This window comes from Sesamum indicum, linkage group LG7 (assembly GCF_026168435.1).
Source record: "Sesamum indicum cultivar Baizhima isolate 11 linkage group LG7, ASM2616843v1, whole genome shotgun sequence".
NCBI classification, from domain to species: Eukaryota; Viridiplantae; Streptophyta; class Magnoliopsida; order Lamiales; family Pedaliaceae; genus Sesamum; species Sesamum indicum.
The window spans coordinates 4,058,488-4,085,659 of record NC_142663.1 but is presented as its reverse complement, the minus strand read 5'-3'; the positions used below and the strand labels follow the sequence as shown (position 1 = coordinate 4,085,659).

Below are 27,172 nucleotides of genomic sequence, written 5' to 3'. Positions count from 1 at the left end.
ATGGGAGTTGACACCCAATTTCATGCTCTAGACAAGGCCGGGAGATGTGATGGAAGGACTGTACCCATATGGACTCAAGAGCTTAAAAGTTCACATTTATATTTGCCTAGTCTGTAGTGCCATGGACAGTTGCTAAACGACCACCTATGGTGACGAGCTTTCTTGATCAAGGGTTGACCGAGACTTATTAATTAAATTAGATTTAATTAATAATAGTGTTTGACACTGCCCAATTCTAGCGGAAAGATGAACTTAAAGAGTCACACACAAATCACCGAGAAGGGACAAGAAATTAATTGAGAATTAATTCTATAAGTAATTGGATTAGTTAGAAATGAGAGAGACCCATTGGACAGAGGAGCCCAAAGATAAATTAATAGGATTAACTTATATTGGGTTTGCTCTTATTATTTAATAAGTTCAACTTTTTAATTAATAAAGATTTATTGGACTCATGTATTTAATTAGATTAAATATATAATGTGCTTTATTTGGTGGATTTTAATTAAATTGGATTTAATTAAAATTAGATGGGCTTTGTATTTTATCTCAATAAAATCGGCCATACACCCCTAATTAAATATATTGAATAATTCTAGGAAAGGAAATAACTGACTAGTAATTCTCACTTTTGAAAAGTACTATACTGGTTACTTTATTTGGAACAAAGAATATATTGCCTTATGGATTATGGAATGAACCTAGACACATTCTAGTAGATCCATACAAGGTATATATATTAGTTATTTGAAATAACTAATAACATTACACAACACAAAAATTATTCCTAACCTAGAACCCCCCAAATCGGCCGGCCCCTCTTTCTAAACACACTTGGTGCATTTTTCTCCCTTATTCTCTTGTAGCAAAGAGAATTAAGGAATTCCAATATTTTGGTGTGGTATGGACGTGTCTTTAGAGGACTTATACATTGGAGTCTTGCTTAAATGAATCAACAAAAAGGAAGCTCGAAGTAAATCAAACAAAAGGGTAATTTTTTATTTACGTTTCTTGTACTTCTCGTTTTTATCATTTCTCCCTGGAACTGCAAGGGTAAACCCCTCAGAATCATGATTTTATTCTATTCGATTTTTAATTTATGAATTTTTAAGCGCTTCTGCTTGCATGTTCCCTAGCCGATCCACTCACCTTCTTTTTTACTTTCATATCCAACCCATGAATTTTTATATAAATGATCCAATAATTTATTTTCTCCAAGAATTAATTTAATCAAATTAAGTTAATCTCCACCTCACCGAAATTAATTTCAAATTAATTCATCATATTCTAGGTATTAGAGTGTGACTATCTAAGTTCACCCTCCACTAGACTTGGGCATGATATCAACACAATTAATTAAATTAAATTTAATTAATTATTTTAGATTATCTCATAACCAGAAATAGCCGGTTACCATGAGTGGTTGTCTAACAACAATCCATGGCCCTATAAACTAGCGAATAATGCTGAACATTTGGGCACCCGAATACAAATTAGGATTACGCATTTATATCTAATAACTCAAGATAACTCGTTTACCCCACTGAATTGTCTCGAAGAAACCTATCATATTGATTCAGTTACTGTGGCCACAGATTCTAAGGGAAACGGGTCTTAGAGCGTATAAAAAATGCTACTGTCATAATACTGACAGGAGATGGATTCTTTTCTGGAACATATTGTCCTCATTACACATTCTAGCGCATTAGATAAATCTTAAAACGATTATATCTTTTGACACAGTCATTGCTCTCCAGATTAAGCTACAACAATTATATCCATGTAACTATCATGGTTCTTCAAGTTCGAGTACTAATCTTATACTATCAAAGTTGGGAATCCTAGTCATACCGACCAAGCCTTAAGAGACTTTCATATGATGATTCACGCGAGTCAGCTCAAACAGTCAATTACCTTGCCAACCAACCCACTAAATATTGAACAAAGGATCTACGTTTCCTGTCGACAAAATACGACTACAAAACTTAATTCAAGTCTTTGAAACATTATTCATTATTGATTAATCAATTTAATAATCTTCTGGAACACATAGAATAGTATTACTTGAAATATTTACAGTTATCCAAATAACTTAAATTAGTTTAGACTATTTGACACTACAGTTGTGGGAGTGAACCTGAAGCAACAGAAGAAGCGAGAGGCCCTGGACCAATCTACTTACTGAACATGGACGATATTCTCCCAATTCTAGAACAGAGTGAGGTTCACACAAAGGAAAAAAGGAAAGAAAATGAATATACAGATTAATAAACTTTCTCGTTTTAATCAAGAATTAAGAATCCACACAACAAAGTTCAACTAAGATGCAACAACAAGAAAAAAGAAAGAAAAAACACCAAGAAATCTTAAGGTGTAATGAAATGGAATTTTTCTTGAGACATTAACCTAAACATTAACCTACACACAATCGAACACACTTACTTCTTTCTTGACATGGGTGACTGAGGCAGTAGGAGCAGTACAAGCGATGATGGAGGTGGCAGTGGGTGTAGAGAGGGATTGAGGTTGACAGAGATTGAGTCTTTGGGATTTGAGAGAGGAGCTCGAGCTTGCACTCTGCGATCGTGAAGCCGTGAAGGCATGGAATTGGGAAAGATTGGGTTTGGGTAAATACGGGTAGGAGCGGGTATCTTACCCGACCCAAGCCCAATTACATTAACTTAATGGCCAATGCAAGTTATGAGCTTTGTTAACTTACTCGTGGCCTAACAGGTCTTCACCTGCTCGACTGCTTTAATGAGAGCTCACTACCTTATTATTTGGATCTTGAGGAAAATATCGAGAATGTATCAATATATAGAAGAAAGTCATAGTCTTGGCAACACCCATGACTGGCCCAAGCCTGCGAAGAAGCCCAGAGTCATGGTAAAGGTATAGTACTACTTCATCAAGGTAACTGAATATTCCAGGAAAAGAATGTTCAAGGTCAAACTTAACAAATCAACGTGATACGGGCAAATTATTAGAATAACCTGGCCAATGGAGGTAGGTGAAGATAAAGTAGTATTATACCTTTACCTAATGTAAATAGCATAAATTCATATTAATATAAAACACCCCACTCCATTTTCTCATTAAAACGATAAATAAATAACTTGTACTGAACTCTAGCATAAACGTGTTGACTCCCATCCCATTAATACAAATTTAAACGATTTTGCTTTCTGTCGACATCACCACCAATAGGTTATTAGTGTTATAGTACTTATATATGTTTGTCCTGCAACTTTGAATAAAGTAATAAAGGATAGTCTAAAATTAAGACATTTGCTTTGGAGCTGGATCCAAAACCAAGCTTGAGCAAGCAATTCCCATATGGGCACCCCATATTTACTCTAGTTCCCTGAAAAATTTTGGTTAAATTTATACAGTATTTGTCTTATTAATTCACCTTAAATTTCAATTTGAAAGAAAAAATTTGAGTTTAAGTTGTCGGATTGTCTTTAAGAATGTTTTACAAGAAAAAATAAAGGATGGTCTAATTTTTTTGTGTTGAAAGAACAAAAAAAAAAAGAAAGAAAATATAACAAAGTAAGAATTCCAAATATCTTCTCCATCTTGAAACTTATAACAAGAAAACATTCAACATTACTACAACGCTTCATTCAATAGCCCCTTAAGAAATCAATACGTAAATTCAGAATGTCTCCACACATTTCCGTAGCAAAATTACACTTCCCATTCTAATTTGCTGCTTATTTACTAAAAACACCCTTCTCCGTATCCTGCATTTCTACAAAGTGCCTGCTTTATATCCTCTGAGTCCAGAATCGCACTGTCTTTCATTTCCTGTCAACATCATGAGAGTTTCGATATTAGACAAAAGAAACCTCAGCATTCATTCATAAGAAAAAGAAATTGACAAAAATGCAATTGACCGCCTTGCCACGTGAGAAATAATAAAAGAAATTCGGGAAAAATAGAAGCAACCCCTTTTGATATCGTAAATGAACAAATTACCCCCTTATGAAAAAATAAATAGCGATTTATCTCCCTATATTTTTTAAAATCCAATAATTTACCCTCTATAATTTTTAGAACGAAGCAAATTTACCTTCCTGTATAAGGAGGTAAATTGCTTCATTTTAAAAAGTATAGGGTGGTAAATTGTTATATTTTTTTCATAAGGGGGTAATGTGTTCGTTTTCAATATCACAAGGGAGTAAATTGTTATTCACCCAAAAAAATTCCCTATAAAAAATAAAATAGCAAATTACCCATTGCGTCTTAGAAAATAAATCAAATTACCTACCTATAGAAATAATTGAAATAGGGTAATTTGCTAAATTTTTTTTTCAGAAAGTATTTATTCATTTTACGTATCATATTGGTAAATTGCGTTTTATCGTAAAAGACTTTGTGTATAAAATCGTTATTAGTCTCACCTCAGAGCAAGAAGCTCGCACTGCAAAGTCGTTAAAGCAGCTGATAACACAGTGTTGAATCTCCAGACCTGATGCCTCTAGAGTGGTCACTGTCGATAGTAACAGACCGGGCTTCCCTGCACAGCATATCTCTATTTTTGTGTCTGAACCTCTCCTTTCCACATCAACCTGCAAACACAAATCAAGGAATAAAGCTTTGTTTGGATTTCTTACTTCGCATTTCTCAAGATAAAATAAAACACACTCAAAGCTTGTTTTTGTATTTTTACACCTTATCTGTGTGTTTTTCTATTTTTCAACTTTCTATATATAATATATATATACATTTACATATATAAATAATGTAAAACAGACATGATTTGATAATAAACAGTAATTTTTGTCTCCCTAAAGTACAACATTAAATATAAAATATTTATATATATATTTATATATAAAATATATGATTCGACAATGAACAGTGATTTTTGTTTTCCAAATCCCAACATCAAACCTACACTACTTATTTTAAAATATTTTAAATTTTCTCGAAATACAAATCCAAACATATCATCTATTTTCAACACACACTCACTTATCTTTATTTTTTCTCTCTCTATTTCCAAAACACAAAACAAAACAACTAAAACACAAATCCAAACATAATGAAAGTTTTTCCCTCTTTCTGATTAGGGATTGACAAATAAACATAAGAAAAAGGGATTAGCTGCATTTTACCACACCTGAAAACACTAATAACACGAAATTATGCCACTAGCTAAAAATATTAAAAATAATAGTAAATTTGTTATTAATTCGCGACGCATTTAGTAAGGGAGAAAATTTTCAAGTTTTTGTGATTCCGAAATCAACATTATTAGAAAGGTAATATTTTATTAGAATAATTAGAAAGGAGTTTAATGTTGTAAAACTTCATAGCTGGACTTGACTAAAAAATCGAAAAGTTTCCTCTTAAATCTTACTAATGAATATTTTCGTTAGTAAAATTTCAGGAAAAATGCAAACAACTCTTTTGTAATATTGCAAAGGAGTAAATTACCCCCTTATAGAAAAATAAATACGGATTTACCTCCCTGTATTTTTTAAAATACAAAGATGTAGCCCCTATGATTTTTAAAATAAGGCAATTTACCTCCCTGTATAAGGAGGTAAATTGTTTTATTTTAAAAAGTACAGGGGATAACTTGCTATATTATTTTCACAAGGGGGTAATGTGCTCATTTTCAATATCACATGGGGATAAATTACTATTCACCCGTAAAATTTCTAACAATACTAAAATTAACAACAAATCAATTACCAAGTAAATATAATTTTTATTAAATTTATTACAAACATGAGTTAGCAACGAAATTTTATTATTTTGCAAGAAATTTGTATTGTTGCTGTGTACTACTTTTCATGGTGTAATCAAACATCCCCTACAAAGAAGTTTTGCAACCCTGAACTTTTAGAATAAGGTCATTAATGTCTCCCAAATCAGGAACCTGTGCTGGTCTTAAATTAAAATTTTAATCGGTCTCGTTGCCAATTTATTTGTTTTAATACGAGATCATTCAATTTACAAGAGCACATATTTCATTTAACCCGGAAAGGAAATACCTTAGGTCCAATCATTATCTAAAAAAATAAACTAAAATTATATAAATATTTTGAAAAGTTTGATCTAATTTACAAACACTTTATATTTGGGTTTAATGGTAATTTATCCCATATGATATTGCAAATGAGCAAATTAATTTATCTCCTTGTATTTTTTAAAATGAAGCAATTTAACCCCTCTATCTAGAGAGGTAACTTGCTTAATTCATAAAAACACAGGGGGATAATTACTTATTTTTTATAGGGGGATAATTTGCACATTTAAAATATCGTCGGAGACTAAATTGTAATTTTTCCTTTATATTTCTTACAGAATTTACAAATAAATTATTTAAATTGTAATTATAATAACAAGTACACTCGATGTTCAAATGATGAAATTTTTCAAAAAAAATACTCCTTCAAACATATTTCACCTATAATTGTATGAAGGGTAGGGCCTAACCTCGGCTACAGGGTATGTAATTTACCCTAAAATAAAAGAAAAAGAGAGTACCTTGGGTGAGTTTCTGACTAGAATTTCACTAGGCTTGACATCCTTAAACACGCTGAATAAGCCCAACTCCTTTGTCCCCAAATTCATTTCTTCTTGCAAGTTACTGACCCTATCTAGCAGCTCCTTCATGTAATCTATAGTATCTCCGAGTATAGATGTTCTGTCCATCTGCCAAATTATCCACATTTTTCATTTTAGGAGTGATGAGGAGAATTGCATATTTACAAAAATACCGCCGACTTTTAGCAAATTACTGACATCCTATGACTGCATCCTAAGACTGTGCAGGTGGACCCCCCCTGGCGCAGGTGCAGCAGCGGCAGTAGCAGGTCTGGAAGTGGGTGACGTGGCAGGCTTTCATTGGGGCTACGTGTCGCACATACGTAGGGTACCGTACAAGTATAAATATCCTATTAATAATATTTCAAATACGCTTTCATCACTTACTTTTACCGCCATATTTGAGCTCTACTTCGATCTCATTTTCGACCCCACCTTTTTCTAACTTAAGTATCAGAGGGCCATCGCCGAGGGCATCTCGGCTAGTCTGATGTTTGCTGTGTTCTCATGATCCACTCCAGATAGCTAAAAAGAAGGATTCAACGATCACGACCCAGCGATCCGACCTAGCGACCCCGATCCGGAAATCCTGATTTTGAGCGACCTACATCAAGGAGATAATTTGCTATTTTTTTTGTCATCACACATATCCTATAAATTCTATTTTTCCCCATTAATACCTTGCTGATCTTGGGAACAACTGATCTGAGCATCGAAAGGCGGTCGTTTAATCGCTTCCTCCGCCTCCTCTCAGCCATTAGGTTCTTTGAAGGTTGGCCATTCAGCTTCTTCCCTTTGTTCTTCATTTGACTTTCAGGACTAAAACCCGTGTTGAAAGTGGGCGGTTCGGGTACGGGTTCGACTTTACATGGAGCACCGATGCCCATATCCGAAACCCTAGTTGGGGAGAGGGCAGCAGTGCCACCATCTTCATCACCGAAAATGGGTATGGAATAGTAGTCTTCTTGGGAGTTATCATAAGGGAGGGTTGGCGGGCGAGCCTTGCGTTTGATGAATCTGAAGTGAAGTCAGGAGGCGACAGCTCGTCTCCAAACGGGACGCCGTAGAGTGAGGAGTCTGAGGTCGGAGCGATGGGCAGAGAGTAGTCTCCGAAGCAAGAATTTGAAGGAAATGCGGAGTTGGGCTCCAGCCAATATTAGTGCAGATGAAATCTTGATTTGTGCAGTACTCCACCTTTCTTAGACCTAGTAACTCTTCTATGAAACCTTGTTCATTTGTGTAAAACTCCATCTCTCTCTCTCTCACTGCACGCACTCACAGAGACAAGGACAAAATGCTCTCTCAAATACAAGCACACATTTGGGTTGAACAAGCTAAATAACGAGAGGTGGTACTACGGGGGTTGTAGTTAATTGAGAAACGAAAAAAAATTGTAATTTTGGTCCACTAATTTAAGCGTGGTGGAATTTTTAGTCCCGATTCATTCTAAAATAACAATTAAGGACATTAATTTGCAACAAATGGTAATTAACATTCAAATTGCCTAATTTTACCGAAATCCCCCACACCCCCAACACGTGACTACAAAGAATTGGGGGTTTTTAATTTTTCCGGCCAATGAGCCTACATGGCAACTAATTTTCAGACAAGGGTGAAGTGTCAAGGTAACGTGTAAAAAAATTAAACACGTCACCTTGCCACTTCATCTAGCAGGCCAAGTCAGCAGTATTTCAGGGGAAAATTGCATCTAAGCGTCTCTTCTCTTCAGACTTCTTCAAAAATTCCTAAAACAAAATCCCTAAAAAACAAAATTTCTAATCTAGGACTGCTGCTGTAAGGATTTGAAAAAGAGAAATTTTAGGTCACGAACTTGAAATCAGCACTTGAAGGGAGTTGCATTAGCTGAAGATGGTGATGATTCATAGAGATAGGCATATGAACATGCCCCCACCCGCATATACTAAGCAAGGTTTCCTAACCCAAAATTCTCTTTTTTGCTTTTGAAATCAACTTTATCTGTTTTGTTATTTATGACGCGAAAAATTTCTTTTAATTATGTGTTAATTTTGTCTTTTATTTCATTTTATATTAATGGAGAATGAAGCATGTTGTTTTATATTTTGTTTAATGCTTTGTTGGTCCCCCCATGTGAGAATTTTACCTTTTTGGCCGTGTTGTTGCACTATTTATGAACCCTATATTTGGGGTAGTAGAATATATTTATTGAGTATTTTATTGTTGTATGTATGTAGTCTAAAGTCATTTGTTTCGATCCTTTATCTTTAGAAATATTAGATTTAGTCTTCTATCTATCAATTTTATATAGATTTGATCATTTAGCCTAATTTATCTTTTGCCCATTTGATGATAAAGATTAATAGTCCATCCTAATACGCTAAGTATAATATAAACAAATATTTTTTCAATAAACCTAAACTCGTTGACCATTCTAGGCGAAGATTAGCTACAAGATGCAAAATAAATGGATACATATGGACTTAAATTGCTCTTGAAAGTTGTGTAGGGGTAAAATTATCCGAAATTGGGTAAAAAAGGTCTAAAATTAAGTAAATTTTGAAATGCCAAACTAAAACTAAAATGGTAAATTTAAAGGACTAAAATTAATAATAGCTAAACTTAAAGGACTAAATAAATATTTTTTTTATTTATTGTTTCATTTCTTTACAGACCCTAAAAGTTAGAGCATTACTGTATCAGTGTACTACGGTGGTGTGGCTAGAAATTTGCCTATCGCCAAATACATTGGTGGAAAAGTTAAAAAAAATTGATTATGTTAATGCAACTGACATAAGCATAACTTGGACCTAATTTCTGAAAAATGTGGAATATCTAGGGAGGAAGTAAGGTACTACATCATTATGAATGGTGGCTTTAAGTTACTGTTTATTGGTGAAGATATAGTAGATCAGACTTTAGGGCATATGCACTGTAGGAAACTTAAAATATATGTTGAGTATAATCCTCCAGCACCTGAAGAGGTTGCTATGGAATGTGTTGAAACAGTGGATAATGTGCAGAAAAACAAAAGGAGTCATGCACTTGTAGGATATGGTAACTGTCAGGGATAGCTTGCAAGCATGCATGCAGTGCCATTTTTAACTAGGGTCTAATGCGTAAGGACATGGTGCATTCATATTACAATGTGGAGACATACAAGCTTGTGTATGAACCTGCTATACTTCCAATTAGTGGTGAAATGTTGTGGAGTAAGACAAGCTTCATCCCTCCTTTTGGAAGAGGACCTAGTAGACCTGGAAGAGCAAGGAATAGAGAGCCAGATGAGCCAAATGTGAAGACAAGGAACAAAGGAGGCAAGAAGTAAATCAAGATTAAAGACAACACATCAAGCACCACTGTAGAATCTGAGGTGAGGCAGGGCATAATGCAAAATGGTATACTCTATGGAAAGACTATCGAGAACCTAGGCTTGACCAGATACAACCGGACGCTCGCTTTTCTTCCAAAAATTCATAGGTCAGTACCTCTATCTATATATACACTTTATACACTATTGACTGTTCTTGATTTATGATAATATATGTACTCAAATCATTAAGAAATTTTAGAAAAAGAAAACATTGCATCTATGAAGATCCAACTAGGGTAAGTTTATCTGTTTCTTGCCAGTTTTGTCCTATTGCTTTTAATGAGAAAGTAATTTCTTATTGTTGCTTTTGCAGGCTAATTTGACGGTTTCAGAATCTGGAGTAAAGGTCCAACAACCAATTCTTCCTCCAGTGCTTCAACGAAATGAGGCCATCCAGGTTGATGTTGCACCACAAATAATGAAGGAACATGGGCCTTCAATTCTGATTCAACCGAGACCTTCATTTACTCAATCATCTGTGCAGGGGCCATCAATGTACGAGCAATTATAGATGGCCCACAAAAATATGTTTGTTCAATCACAAGTGACATTGCAACCAACACTGAACATCAAGACACCTCCTCCAATAATTGGTGTGGATTCATGCCATATTTCTCAAACAGACCAGCTCAACCAATTTTCCAGACTATCATCAAGAAGAATGGACAAAAGTTTCTTGATCTCTCAAATTATCAAAGGAGTCAACCATCTAAAGATCATATAAAAAAAGTAGTACTATTGAGGACTATAGTATGTTTCGTGTTTTGGCATTTTGTTGGACAAAGTGTTATGTCAAACTTTAGCATTTTGGCTGTTTTTTGGAATTATTGTGGATCGTTGTTTTATCCATAAACGTATATGGGGTAATCTATTAACAGTTTTTGGGAATTAATGTTAAAGATAGTTATTTTTTTGGTTTTCATTTTGGCTCTTTCCTAGTTTCACATATTTTTTTTTGCAGGAGTATATTAATTGATGCAGAATAATTGATGCCATTATATTGCCCAAAATTTATAATTTTGTTAAGGAAATCACATAATTAATGTTACAATAAAATTACTTAATAACTAGTATATAAAAGGATCCTAAACAAACTAGAATTTAACAGTTTTCTGAAAAATTCTTGTTTGGTCCAATTAAAAAAGGTCATTTTTATTTTTGGTACAATAATTGTGGTAAGTGTTGCTTTTGGTACCATAAAATACAAAAATACGCTTTTTTGTCCAAAGTTAACAGCATAGCCATGTGCACATGGTCGTCAACGACTGTTAACTCCTATTGACTCACATAACTTTGACTGATTTTAATTTTAAAGGCCCTTTTTAATAGTACTAAAATAATAAAAGAAATGAATTTTTTTGGTAACATTAAAATAAAAAAAAATTACCACTTTGGCCACAAACCACAAGAACATTTTTCCTTTTACAAAAATAAAAATGTTAGAAAAATTTTATTTTAATATATATAATATATAGTTCTAGAACTATAATTTTTTTTTTCAGATAATTAATTTCTAGGATCTATTTTGCTATTTTAAAATTAAATTATTATTTGGTCTAAAAATATGTTAATATTTGAGCACAAACTATAAAAAGTAAAAATTTATTTTTTGAGTAAACATATTAGATAAATACTTTTATTAAATAATAAATTAATTTTTAAATTAAAACTATTTACATTTGAGATAAATTGTAGCATTATTATTATTTTTTTAAAATTGAATTTTAATTTTGTTTGAGATTATTTAAATAAACTTTGACCATAAACTATAAGACATAAAATTTTATTTCTTAAAATTTTAAATATTAAAGAAATTATATTTTATTAGAAATAAAAAATAGGTTATAATTTATTTATATTTATTTTAGATAAATTCTAGCATATTTTAGTTATTTTTAAAATTAAACTATTATTTATTCTAAAAATATTTTAATAAACTTTCACTAAAAGAAGTAAGAAATAAATTTCAATTTTATTTCTACATTTATCTCGAATGTAAATAATTATTATCTAAAAATTAATTTATTATTCAATAAAAAAATTATCTTCTTTCGAAAAACTTTTTTTACTTTTTATAGATTGTGATCAAATATTAATATATTTTTAGACTAAATAATAATTTAAATTAAAAAATTATAAAATAGGATTGTAAAATAGATCTTAGAAATTAACTGAAATAAAATTATATTATAATTTTAGAACTATTTATTATATTTATTAAAATAAATTTTTTCTAACATTTTCATTTTTGTGGCCAAAGTTGGTCAAAATATATATTTTTTTAGTGGTACCAAAAAAATAAAAAAAATTGAAGTCGAAATCAATAAAAACCACGCGAATCAATTGGAGTTATGTTAGAATTGGTGACCAGAAAGGGAAATAGATTGGCAGTTTTAGGAACTATTTAGCAATCTTCATGATGTGATATTATCGTGATGAATGTAGTAAGAGCATTCATCTATGACACCATGTGTTTGTTGTGCTTACTATTTACATTGAATATTATTTTAATGTTGCAACAAATGCCCACAGACCAATTGAATAACCCATGTAGTTGGGCTACGCATTGGATGTCAGCTATGAAACCAACTTCGGAGGGTTGGTCTGAAACGTTCCAAGTCGACGACCTCGAGACTGGACATCAAGGGTCCTATTGAGACTTGCACTAAGTATCGCATTCATTAGATGAGTGTCGCGTTTCATCGACGACAGACATGGGATGTCAATGCAATTTTAGTGGATTAGTTTGACAAGGTTGTTAACTCGTGGGAATTGTTATATAGAAGCTTTGGAGGCTTGGTCAGTATGACTTGAATTCCCGGCTTCAATAGTACAGGATTAGTCCTTTGACTTGAGGAATCATGACAATAGCATGCATATGATGGCTATATCTTAAATCTGGCAAGAGCTGGCTCTGTTGCCGATGTGGCCGTTATAAGCCTTGTCCAGTATAGTCGGAATATGTAGTGAGGATGGTGGATTTCAAGATGAACTCGTTCCCTATCAGTATACGATGGATAAATCTTCTATGCGCTTTGAGATGGTTTAGACTCTCTACGTCTATGGCCATAGCGATTAATCAAATTGAAAATGGTTTCCTTTGTCGATCAATAGAGTAAACACATCTCAAGTACTTAGCATAGTTGTTTGGTCCAGGATGGGAACCGACGTCTAATTCCATGCTCTAGACTAAAGTCGGGAGATGGTCAATGGAAGGATTGTACCTGTATGAAACTCGAGCGCCGAAATGGTTACACCAACATTCACCTAGTCTCTAGTGCCATGGACCGTTGCTAGATGACCACCCATGATGACAAGCGTTTTTTATTGATCGTTAATTGAAAATAATGAATATAATTTAATTTAATTAATTATTTGTATTGGACACAGTGTCCAAGTCTAGTTGATGGTAAACTTAAACAGTCACACACAAATTACTATAAAATTGGTGAAATTAAATTAGAATTAATTCGAGAAGAAATAAATTAATTTAATTGGATTAAATTAATTCAAGGAGAAAATATATAAATGATTGGATCATTTATTTAATAATTCATTTGATGGATGGCTCAAGAATTAATTAATTGGATTAATTAATTTTGGACTGAGTACCTTTAAATTAATTAAATTAATTTATCAGGTTTGGCTTAATTAATTAATTGGATCAATTAAAAAGTGTTTGGGCTTAAATTAATTTAATTGGATTAAATGAATCTTTGGACTTTGTTGAGCTAAAATTAATTTAATTAATTATTGTCCAGTGAATTTTTATTGGGCTTGATTTAATTTGCTTATATCAAGCCCAACGCATACTTGAAGTTCAAGCTTATTTGAGGGTAGGAGCAAGTTATGGAGAAGTGGAAACTCCTCAATATGATGAACTGATGGTGTGTTATTTCATCATGGCTGGAGGTTATATGCATATGTGTGCATAGGTTGCGTTGGAGGCAAACTTGGTAGTTATTGAATTTTAAATTCAATTGTATGTAATATAAAAAACTACAAACATATCCCACGTAACAATAACACAAGCCACGAATTTTTTTGGCTCTCTTTTGTCCTCAAAATATTCTCATTTTGTTCTATATTGAATTTGATTCAAGTTAGAACATAACATAATCCAAAAACACTTATTAATAGTGTTTGTTTGGAGTAGCTTTTCTTCTTGTTCTTTATTCTATCTAGCAATAGAAAAAGAACTATATCTATTTCACAGTGTGATGTGGACAAATTAACGGGGTTCTAATTTAGATTCTAAAGTGAACGAAAGTGAAACGAAAAGAAAAACAACGCACGTTGCAACTCAACCAAAGAAACAAAAGGTAAAGTTTCCTACTATATTTCTATGCCTTTTTATTTCATCCTCTAGCCACGTGTCTAGCATGTTTATATGTTTGCTGTTATGCTTTTGATAAGTACCGAACGCTCGAAAATTTCAAAGGAAAGACCCCTTTGAACCGTTATTTATTTTATTTCACGGTTCCTCCGCGTTCTCGGCCATACCTATTCTTTAGTGGTATCAGAGCCCGATTCGATGCTGTAGCTTTAGGATTAACATGTTATTATGTGTTGAGCATGAACAATGTATTTAATTTACTTTTGGAAAGCATGTTTTACGGCTTTGAAGCATGGTTATATGTTTAGAAAATATGTATTAATTTTACTTTTAAATTGTAGATATCTATGCATTATTTAAAAAATAGATTTTCTGTAAATGCATGATTTTATTTTAGTTTTTGATTGAAAAAATTCAAAAAAAATTGAAATACGGAGTAGTACGACCGTTGCTCCTGCCGACCGATCACTGGGCATGCAGAGCTGGCGCGCCTGCTGGCGTGCGGGGCTCGTGCCCGAGCGCACTTGGGGCCGGCAGTAGACAGTCATCTGATGTTCCAAATAGCTGGGCCATTTTGTGCCGCTTTTTCAAGAAAATTAAAATTTTCTAATTTCTGAAATTGTTAATTTTGGCTAATTTTAATTTTAGTTAAATTGAATTTTTCTAAAATTAAATTGTGCTTTAAATTAATTTAAAATGATTTCTAAATAAATAAAAAAATTATAAATTGGATGTATGCTTGATATTTATTTTTTTTAATTGCATTATTAGTGTGTTATTTTCTGCATTTAATTAGGTTTTTGGTATTTGATATTGGATATCTATTGTTAAGTACATGGATTGTATTTATTTGTTTTAGAATGTTTATATTTGATATAAATGTGTTAATTTTTTTTTTTATTGGATGAACAAATGGGATGATTACAAAGCCAATTGACCGAATGCATGGTTTAATTTTATGTTGGGTGAGGCCTGCATGCCTCTTTGTTTTAATTCTTCTTTTGTTTTTAGCCTTGAAATAATAAGGCGTGCTTTCTCCCTCCTTTTGTACTCCCCCCAACTTTTGATTGGGGTTTTCAATTTCAGTTGTAATAAGTGTAGTTAGGATTGTGTGGTTTTATTTATTTTGAATAAATGCAAGCTTCCCAGGAGATGAAGACCTAGGCCTGTTGGACAGAGCTCACGATGGAAGAAAAACAAAGAGGAAGACCCATTAGAATGATAATGAGTTACTATTTTTGCAATAGTTAGGCCACACCCTAGATTGACCAGACTCATTGTGGGCTCAGTGGGTCACCTAGGATTGGTCTTGTGATCATCCAACAAGGGTGTGCTAGACTTGTTTTTGAATGTGGTGTATGTTTTAATATTTAAAGTATGATGTGTTTAGAATGTTAATACTCAATGATTAAAATTGATGCATGCAAAATCTTATGATGATAAGGTCTGGGTTACAACAAAATTTAACTCTCACTTGGATGGTCCAAGTTAAATATAGGCCCATAATGGATTGAAATTCAAATGGTTTGATTAAATCCAAGCCTTCCATCCACAACAATAGCCCTGGTTATCGAAATTTAGGAAAATTCTTAGATTCCATACCCAGTCGTTATAGTTTGTCGCATTGAATCTATTGATCTCCATAACCATGGTTAAAGGAATCTTAGACATTTCTACATAATAGAAAATAAAACAGAACTCAGCAAATGATCGTAATATTATAATCAAGTTGAAGACATAGTTTTTAGTCTTTAACCCTCCCACTATTTGTACGAAAGCCCACCACTCTCAAATGGAATTTTCAAAAATAATTTTCTAGTGGGCTTACAATCCACAAGCACGATTTACCACGCCCCGCTTTTACGATTCACATGAAAAAGATATTATGGGAGATATCTAATATCATTCTCATCCAATGAGATTCTCAAGATATTTTGCCTCACCTCTTCACATGATCCCGAGGACTCCAAGCGAATCATGCTACTCAGTATTAGGCCCAACCCATCAACCAAATCAAACTTCAACTATCACCCCTAAAACTCGTGAGACAGGAAAACGATGAACATGTTCCTTTATTCACAACAATGGTGCAACTTCCTTCTATTCAAATGTGCCACGACTCGTGATACCACATTTAGGTAGCGGTAACTTCCTCACCACATTACTGTGGATGGAAGGCTTAGACAGATTAAAATAATTTTGATTGAAATCCATTATGGGCCTAATATTTAACCTAGTCCAATCAAGTAAGAGTTAAATTTGAGAATTGACCAAGGCCTCATCACGTTATCATTTTGCATGCATAAATATAAAATATTTAAAATATTTAAATAAATGAATTGTATGCAAATAATACTAGCACACTCCTATTGGATGATCATGAGCCCAACCTATGCGACCACTGAGCCTGTAGTGAGTTTATGGTCTATCTAAGGTGCCCCTACACTATTACAAGGTGACCCATTATCATTCTGATGAGCCTTGTAACTCCTACTTGGATCTCCTTCCACCGTGGGCCTTCTTCTCCATGGGTTTGCCTTATTACATAAAATTAAAACCTTACCAAAATACTATTATACTCTCAATACATTATAAAGAAACCCCAATCAAAAATTGGAGGAGTAAATAAGGGGGAGGAAAGCAAGTCTTATTATTCCAAAGTATAAAATGAAAGAAAGAGAGATAAAATACCATAGGGGCACACAAGCCCCCGCAAAAGAAGTAAAATATCCATACAAATGGTCAAAGAAACCATGACCATCAGATGTCATTCAACTAACATCCAAGTACAATATTTTCAAATAATCATGCTCAACAAATATAACACATTTTCAAATAATCATGCTCAACACATATAACAAATTTTTAAATAATCATGCTCAACACATAAAATTGCAATTAAATGGATGACCAACACATGTGCATCGATTACATAAAATACACGAAATTAGTTGAGCAATTTGATTTTAGAAAAAAAATCAATTTAATCCAAAAATTAAATGACTAAAATTAATAATTTTCAAAAAATATGCAAAATTCAGAAAATCCAATTTTTCATAAAAACAGCGAAAAACGGCGCAGCCGTTCGGCCATCGACCTGCGGTAAACACAAGTTGCTGCCCCGTTGCGCGCCCCTGCTATCTGCATGCACGCCTGCGCGCCTACGCCTACACATCGTACACGCGACCTACACAACGTGCACGCACTGCCAGCCTGCAACGCCCCAGTGAGCGTTAGCCAATCATTGTGCAATGCTGGTCGGCAGTGCACTTCTATAGTAAACTGAAAATAAAACATCCAAATAAAACACAAGTATTTATAGAAATTTCAATTTTCTTAAATATTCAAATCATCCAAATAATTTGCAAAATTAAACAAGTTAATAAACATATAATCAACAATTAAAGCAATTAAATCATACTTTAAAATAACCTTTACTTCGAATCGGGCTCTAATACCACTTGAAGGCAAGCGGATCGACCCGGGAACGTGCTAGCGGAAGCGAGAGAGAAAAGTAGCATAAAAATTAAACGGTCATTCCAAGGGGTGTTCCCGGACGTTCAATGTAGTATGAAATAAAAAAAAATTAAATCATTCATACGAGGCTATGTTTACAGAACGAACGAGATGCATAAACTTAAAAATGAGAATACCTCTTTCAATTTATTTTTCAATTGGCTACTCGTTCACCCAAGATCCCAACTTAGGAATCCTCAAAGATTATTCGCACCACACAACGAAGAGAGCTTTGATCAATTGGCTAGAAAAGATCAGAGCCAAACTCTCACTAAGAGAGCAAGGGGGCGGTCGAATTGAGAGGAGAGTGGGAGAGAGTTTTGTGTTGTGTATATTGTGTAATTATTTTCTTAAATGTTATACAAAATACATATATATAACTTATATGGAAAGGTGGAAATGTGTCCAGATACAATCCACTTATGTATAATATAGACCCTCCACCTGTATGGTATGATCCAATCATGCCACATAGAGAGGGTTCGAATTATATCCAAACTTGCACTTTTTAGAAGTGCAATTTTTGGTCAACCCTCCTTGCATCAATTAGCTAGCGTGCCTCAATTAGTGGATCGAATTTATAAAATAAATTTAAGGCCCAATAAATATTTAATTAAATCCAATTTAATAAGCCCAAAATGTCTTTTAATTAATAAAATTAAATTTATTAATTAATTAAGCCAACCTCAATTTAAATTAATATAATTAATTTAATCTTGGACTACTCATACAATGGATAACCCCACGTGCAAGTAATACAATTATTTATACCTCACAAAATTAATTCTAAATTAATTCCTTTTTCTTTCCCGATGAATTTTTGTCTCTTTAGATCACCTTCAACTAGACTTGGCTAATATCTAATACAAATGATTAATTAAATTCAATTTAATAAATCATCCTTGATCAACCATTGATCAAAAAAGCCTGCTACTATGGGTTACCGTCTAGCAATGATCCATAGTACTAGAGACTAAGTGAATACATGTGTGAACATTTAGGCTTCCGATTCCATATGGGTACAGTCCTTCAATCTACTGTCTCCTAGCCTTACTCTAGGACATAGAATATGGTGTCATTTCTCATCCTGAACTAGGCATCTATGCTTTAATATTTGAGACTGCGTTACGTTAAGATGCTCGAGATAAGAACCTCCTTGGTATCAGTTCTCATCTTGGACTAGGGATCTATTCGATCAACTACTACAACCACAGGTTCATAAGGCGTAAACGCATCTCCAAGTGCATAGGAGATACCTCTGTCATATATTGACAGGGGATGGATCCTCTTCTTGAAACTCACCATCCTTGCTTCATACGCTGACTACACTGGACAAGACTTATAATGATCATGTTTGTGACACAATCACTTCTCGCTAGATTCAAGATACAGTCATCGTATTCACATGACTGTCGTGGTTCTTCAAGTTTGAGGACTGTTTCCGTATTATCGGAGTTGGGACTCAAGTCATTCCAATAAAACTTCCAAGGCTCCGTATGACGATCCTCACATATTAGTTTAGGCGATTCCACACCTAGTCAATCAACCATTAAGATTCCAGAAACGTCCCACGTTTGTCCTGATGAAATGTGGCACTCGTCAATGAATGTGACTCTTAGTGCAAGTCTCTATAGGACACTCGATGCCCAATCTCGAGGTCCTCTATTTGGAACTTTTCAAACCTAAACCCTTAGCATTTGATTTCGTAACCACCATTTAATACGCGGTCCAACTTCACAGTTATCTAAATGGTCTATGGGCTTTGTTGTGACGTTTAAGCAAATGTGAACATATAGAATGAGCACAACGAAGATAAGACTAATAGTGAATACTCATTTTATTAACTGAATAATATTACATAATATTGAGTATTGTCGGAATAGATTACACCTTTTCTAGTCATCCATCCTAACAGACCAAGTTGATCTTATATCATGCAAGATCACTAGAATCATGTGATTTCTAGAGGTCAAGTGCAAAAGTAGATAATTTGTTTTATATGTGTAAAGGTGAATTGAGGATGAAATATTTACGCCTGCTTGAAGGATGTAGTTTTGAGACATTCTTCATAAATGGTGAGATTTATTAGTATTCGCCATAGCCACTATAGCCGTTTTCGTTTAGGTGTGTTGTGTTGATGATAAATAATGTATCTAAATGAGAAGAAACATGGAGATAAATATGGATCTTCTAGTGAATTCAAGCAGTAGGCAAGCACAAATTTGTTGTTGGAAAGCTCCATTTACTACTTGAATTATTGTTCCAGTGATACTATCGATTTTATTGACCTATCATTTGATAGACTTGATGATTGAGAATGACCGCCAAATATGTCAAGATAATAAGGGTATTATGATGGAGTTTCCACTTAGGCATATCACTGGTCTTAACACCATATTAACCTAAGTCCAATCGCTCTCCGAGTACCTGACTTGCGCTCCACTAGACAATCTACTACATGTGCATCACACACAAATCACTGTGGAAGTGATGAAATTAACTTTTAATTCATTTTGAAAAAAGTGAATTCTTGTAATTAGATTAAATTCATTTCCAAAGAATATATATATATATATATAATTAGATTATTAATATGTGGGATAATCCATTGGATGGATAGACCAAAATTTAATTAATTGAATTAATTAAATTTGGGCTTAGCATTTTAAATTAATTGGACTAATTTTAAAGGGCTAGGTTTGATTAAGGAATTGGATTTATTAATTGAAGTAGATTAAACTTGTGTCTTTTAATTGTATAATAAAACGTTAGACATTTTAGTTGGGCTTTAATAATATTAGATTTAAATTAGAGTCCATTGAATCTTGTTCTTGCTTTAGTTTATCTAAACAAGTCCAGTCCCCTAAAATAGGGGACCAGACCGAATTAACCTCCTACATGGTAAGAGGAGTTGGACTCCTCCTTGAAAGGAAAGTGAGGTGGTTGAGTCGGGCTTTTGGAAGTCTCGCTCGACTATAATGGTAAGTTGGCATTATGGTATGATTGCCTTCATTCTTGATGGAAGGTTACAAGATTGTTGGGGTTTACCTAGAATAGTTTCTAGGTGTTGATTGACTAAGTTGTTTTTCTCCCAACAATGCATAACACACGCCTCTCACCCTCACACACTCAGCTTTCTCCCTCTCTCTTAAGTTAGCTGAAAATCCGTTCTCTTACTCTTGGTTTTTCTTGATTTTGAATCAAGTCAAGAACAAGAATGAATCAAAATACACTAATCAGTAGTGTTTTTTTTTTTCTTTTATTTCTTCTTCCCAGATCTCGTACTTTCTAGCAAGAGGACGTAGATCTTTTCTTGGTATGGGGTGTACCTCGTTAGAGTGATTCTATACTTGGATTTCAGTGAACGAGATCCGAGAGTGGAGCAACGCAGTAGCCAATTAAAAAAGTGAAAGAGGTCATGGTTTTTTTATTAATGTTTCCGTGCTCCCTTTCCGTTTTGTATTCCATAAGCCTTATGCATAATCTTTCTTATTGTTATCTCTGCATTTTAATACACCAAACGCCTGGGAATATCAAAGATACACCTCTTGATCCGAATTTATTATTTTAATTTTCATGCTTTTCATGTTGTAGCTGTGTTTTCACGCCGATCCACTCCCTTCAGTTTGATTAAGTGCAACTACATAGTTTGGGGTACACAACAAACTATTAAGATGTACGGTTAAGTTAGTTCGATGATGAACTAATATAGCTCTCATCAGCATTTCTTTTTCGCTTGGTCGCGTGCCCCATTTCCCATAGGAAGTTAGAACGTGAGATTCATAAATCAAGATGATGGATACCATGGAGATTGAGTCAAATATTTATGAACGGAGTGTTGGACATTGGGCTCGGTTTGTGGACCCATGACACAATATGCATTCATTTTCATATAGAGTTTGAAGTCCCCAACTTAATGTTGGGATATGACTCTTCTTCGATAAATTATATCTGATAGAGTTTGTAGTCTCCAAAATGCATGTCGGAATAATGACTCCTCTTATGGTTATTGAGTACACCTATAAATAGAGTACATGGCTGTAATTAAATAACACAAGTACAAGCAAAGTGAGGTGATCATAACACGATTACCCTCCAAATGCTTTCTCCAAACATCCTATCAAGATACTTCTCTCTAGGTTTTTTTTTGGAGCATCACTAAATATTCCATGAATTTGAGGTGTGTAAAAGAGTGGGTTGCTCTTGTAGTAATTCACCAAGACGAGCAAAGCATATTTTAGGTTTTCACAACAGTTAGAGCAAGATTTAACATGGATGATCTTGAAAATATTCTTGTGGTGATCTTCAAGATAATGAGAAAGACACTCACATGACTTAATCAAGCCAATGGCTTGTCGATGGGCTTGATCTATGTAAGTGGACATACTTAGTTGCCACAGGTTCAATCACTGCATATTTATGTGTCAATATGATTAATTAATTTTTTGCAAACACAAATTTATTTGTTTATGCGATATTATTGCTATCCATTATTTTTCAGTAGTTAGAATGCAAGAGAGTGGGAACACAAATAAGGGAATACATTCAAAATTCGGAGTTACCTATGAATTTGGAACATAATATATTGGAATTTCTGATGCAATTATCGATGGATTTTGGATGAAAAAAAATATAGTTGTTGAAGGTTCTAATGACTGATACCATAGGAAAAACAACCCAAAACCTTACGAACTGATGACCAAGAAAATAAAGTTAAAAATCATCACAATTCGACTGATTTTATGACACATTCCTAATAGTCAATGGTGCTAGGACTACCCATCACAAAAGCAAGTACAACTGTTGAAAATGCCGTTAGAAATTTCCAACAAAGCACAATCGTCCAATATGGTGTCAAAAATTTTGGACACATTAAAATTTGGCGAATTTCAATGGATAAAATTTTGTGTCAAATTCGATGGAATTTTCAGTCAAATTTTTAATTTTCGATGGACTTGTCAAGGATGTTGGTTTAGCAATTGATGTCCACCGAAAATTCACCCGTATCAATCAAAAAAATCCATCAATAACTACGACAGTTTGCGATCATAAAAATTGTTGTCGCTATTAAACTATTTTCTTATAATGTATTTCAATGTCACATCAAACTATTTGATGTGCACCTTCTTATAATTTGCCAACAAGGAGGTGCTGCGCCAGGTGATATTCTTTAAGTACGATAAGTGTATATAATCAACCCCTTGTTGATTTCGGCTTAGCTAAGGAATTCAACCGAGTTATTGGGGCTTTTTGTTGTCTTTTTTTTTTTTTTTGAAAAAGGTAAATTTCATAAAAGAGAATAGAGGTATAATACAACAGCGCTCAGGTGCTAGCATCTCCCTCTACATGCCAAGGGATACGCCACAATCTATGAAGTGCACTTGTACTAACAGAGTTCGACAAGTTAGTACTAAGAATACGTAGTCTGACATCCTCTATAATAACACTTGCGACTATAGTCGGAGATCTCTCAATGTTCTCGAATCGTCTCAAGTTGCGCTCCCTCCAAATATGATAAACACAAGCTCCAAGTAATGTACGATAAACCACATTAATGACGTGTTTTCCCCTCCATCTCCTGGTGGCATTCAATATCGGTGTGCCACTCTCTGTTAGGCCAAAGAAAACGTACAACACGCCGTATAGCTGTTAAGCATCAACGACTATATTGGCAACGAAAAAATAAGTGTGAGTGTGTCTCCATGTTGTCCTGACAGCATAGGACACATCCCCCAAGATGTGATAACCAATGTTTGTCTGTCGTGGGCAGTTTTTTCAAGATAGCAAGCCATAGGATAAACATGTGTCGAGCGATTTTGAGTGGTCTTGAAAGTAGTGAAGACCAGCCTACCTTTGGACCAGGAGGATCAAGCAGTTTATATAAGGCTTGAGTCGTAGGGGTTCCACCCGAGCATCTCCAAATGATCTGATCGCTACCCCCATAGATCATGGGTAGTGTGTGCACGATTTCTAAACATTCCATATCAGTGCTATGAGGCCAGTGCCACTGCCCCTCACGAATGACCGAATGTAGCAAGATGTGTTCTTGTAATCCGGTGATATTAGGCCCCCGTGGAAATCTCTCAATAAGAGGGCCAAGGTGATGCCATGGGTCCCTCCACAAATAAAAATCACGCCCATCTCTATACGATATTCCACCAACATTCTTAACCAAGCCCTGAGTCGTATGAGCTTGTTCCAACCCCAAGCGCCTCTGGTTTCGGCAACAGTCCAGATAGAGGAGTTGCGTAAACGTCCATGGTAAAGCCATTGTACCCAAATAGACGTTCTGTCACAATGAATAACATCACACAATTTCTTACACATAAGCGCACGGTTTAATACTCCTATGTCCTTCAATCCCTGTCCGCCTTCAATTACTGGTTTACACACCTCCGTCCATGCCACCTTTGCATACCCACTACTCCCCGTGCCCTTCCATAGGAATCTTCGTAGTCGCTTCTCAATCTCCTTGATGACACATTTAGGAAGGATGAAAGCCGAAGCCCAATAGACACTAAGTGAGGTGAGCACAGACTTGATAATTTGCACCCGCTTACGAAAAAGATATCCCCTCCCAACCCGCAATACGTTTCTCAATCTTTTGAAGCAAAGGCCGACAATCAGATATAGTAAGTCTTGAAGAAATCAGAGGGAGACCTAAATACCTCATCGGGAGTTGCCCTTCTTGGAACCCAAGGATCATCAATAGTTCCTCTTTGATGTCTTGTGCCGATTTGGAGAGAATGAGGTGACTCTTCTGACCGTTCCGTCGAAGACCCAACCAATCTCCAAAACGGTCCAGCCCTTCCTTGAACACACGTATGGACTGGGCATCAGCTCGACAAAATAGTATAACATCATCAGCAAAACCCAGCTGGAATATATGCGAAGCTTCACACTTCCAATGGAACGTAAAGCGTCCATCCTGGTCGATCATTTGTAAATACACCAAGTGCAGCACTTCCATCACAAATACAAACATATAAGGTGAAAGAGGATCACCTTGTCGTAGTCCTCTGGAACCCACAAAGAAACCATGAGGTTTCCCATTAATACCTACTAAGAAGGATGAGGTGGTAACACATTCCTCAATCCATCGCCTGAAAGTCACCGGAAACCCATAAAGCTGCAAGGTGGCAAGGAGAAAATCCCACTCCACTGTGTCATATGCCTTGCAAATGTCTATTTTTAACGCGCATCGTGGAGGTAAACGTCGTTGTTTGTATCCAGTAAATAATTCTTGTGCCATCATGATGTTATTTCCAATACTTTTACCATGAATGAAAGCCGCCTGGCAGGGACTAATCATCTTATCCAGTACCTAACTCAGTCGTTGGACAAGGAGTTTAGCAATAACTTTGTAAAGTACATTGCAACAAGAGATAGGACGGAAATCAACGACAGTAATAGGGGTATGTACGTTGGGGGTAGGAGCCAAGATAGTGCTATTAACTTGCTTCAGCAGTCGCCCTATGGCAAAGAAGTCCAGAACGGCTCTCGTGATCTCAGGACCCACCACTGACCATGCCGCTTTAAAGAAACCAGACGAATAATCGTCTGGCCCCGGAGCTTTATCCTCATTAATATCAAACATGGCGAGTTTCACATCCTCAGCAGTGAATGGCCTAATAAGCTGCATCGCCTCCTCATCATCCACTATTGCCTTGCCCACGGCTGTAAATACTGAAGGTCAAGAAACTCCCGGCGTCGGTCACCACCTAATAGGGACTGAAAGAACGTGACAAACTCATTTATCACCGCATCCGGTTCCATGTGGGTAGTACCGTGGGCATCATTAATTTGCAGAATCCTCTTCGCAGTCCTTCTTTGAGCAATCCTTCGAAAGAAGACACGTGTACATTGGTCCCCTCCCTTCATCCATTGCAATTTAGCCCTTTGTTTCAGCATATTTTGTTCCAATTTTGCAGCCTTTGCATACACTAGCCGACAATAGTGCTCCAAGAATAGTAGCAGCTCATCCTTCCTATTCACGCTAACCATAAGTTGCGCCATCTCGAGGAAGCCCTTCGCAAGCTGAACGTTATGAGAAAGGTTTCCCTTCATTCGCCTTTGTTCACTGAATACCGACTTCAATGCTTTTAATTTTCGAGTAACAACAATTTTGTGCTGCCAAATTCTCTGCACACTAGGAATAAAGGCGGGTGAGAGAGTAAGATAATTGTCAAACCAAAACATACCTCCACATTGTCTATACGAATCTCCCGCAATCACCATGGGCGAGTGGTCAGACGTGCGAGGGGTGAGGCACGAGTAAAATAAGGTAGGGAATCTCAACACCCACGTATCATTAGTAAGAATTCGATCCAACCTCTTCCAAAGGTTACGAGGACTAGTGTTATAGTTGTGCCACGTGTACCATTCACCTTGCATAGGCAATGGTAATAAGCCAGTGTTCTGTATACATGTATTATACTCTTCCATCGCCATTCTTATATCTCCCGATGTGCCGCATACTTCACTGAGATCCATGACCGCATTGAAACCCCCACACGATCCATGAAGTGTCCACACAAAGGGGGGCAAGTGATTCCAAGGAACCCCATAGATTCCTCCTTTCAGCCAACTCATTAGCACCATAGATGATAGTCATGAGAATAGGTTCATGTGATGGTCTAGTGGTAACACGAGCATGAATAAATTGAGGACCCAGATCAAGTACCTTCACATCAATAAAATTCTCATCCCACGCTATCCATATACGATTTTCAACAGTAGTATAGTCAACAAACCAATTCCAATGGGGCAAAAGAAAGGATTGGATTCGGGGAACATTATTCAATTGAACACGCATTTCTAGGAAATCAAGAAATTGTAACCTGAATTCCGTAACTAGATCTTTGACAGCTAGCTGGTCGCCCGTCTTATTCAGGCCACGGACATTCCATATGCCCACATTCATCATGAGTGTGGATACGTGGGGCTGCATTCTTTAGGACCCCCTGGAGCTTTATCTGCATCATCAATCAATTGTAAGGCATCAAAAGCATTATAAGTAATGATGGCCTTACCCCTATCCTTACGGCTTGGCCCCGCCACATTAGCGACAATGGCATGATCCTCTGTTTGGCTATCCCTACAGCCTGAAGTACTCGCCATCACCCCTGGGTCGACCGTTTGGGATGGTCCCACCTTTGGTACGTAAACCGATACAGGAGGCTTAGCCGACTTGGCACTTTTATTCACCGTACAATCCTTAACACTATGGCCCAATGTCCTGCACCCAGTACATTTAAGTGGTAACCATTCATACTCCACATCAACTCTGCTGGGCGACTCCCCACCATCCTCATCAGGAGCCATGATAATAATGTGTTTCGGCAATTTGGAGCTGATATCAAGCATCACGCATACACGAGCGAAATCCAGTCTCGTGCATGCTCTCG

General features: G+C 35.4%; 1 protein-coding gene and 1 pseudogene across 2 annotated transcripts; both read right to left on the bottom strand.

Moving 5' to 3' along the window:
- Positions 1-3,580: 3,580 nt before the first annotated feature.
- Positions 3,581-10,057, bottom strand: LOC148787479 (transcription factor bHLH93-like; annotated as a pseudogene). The gene is made up of 5 exons (XR_016066335.1): positions 9,898-10,057; positions 7,245-9,797; positions 6,505-6,672; positions 4,407-4,574; positions 3,581-3,810 (listed from the first exon to the last, which is right to left on the bottom strand). The product of XR_016066335.1 is annotated as a transcription factor bHLH93-like (transcript).
- A 15,367-nt stretch (positions 10,058-25,424) lies between these two features.
- On the bottom strand, positions 25,425-26,258 carry LOC105162219 (uncharacterized). The gene has a single exon (XM_011080211.1). The coding sequence runs from the start codon at positions 26,256-26,258 to the stop codon at positions 25,425-25,427; it is 834 nt and encodes a 277-aa protein (XP_011078513.1).
- Positions 26,259-27,172: the final 914 nt, after the last annotated feature.

Coding starts and splice junctions, on each gene's coding strand:
- LOC105162219 (XM_011080211.1), bottom strand. CDS start 26,258: ATGGATCTCAGTGAAGTATGCGGCACATCGGGAGATATAAGAATGGCG.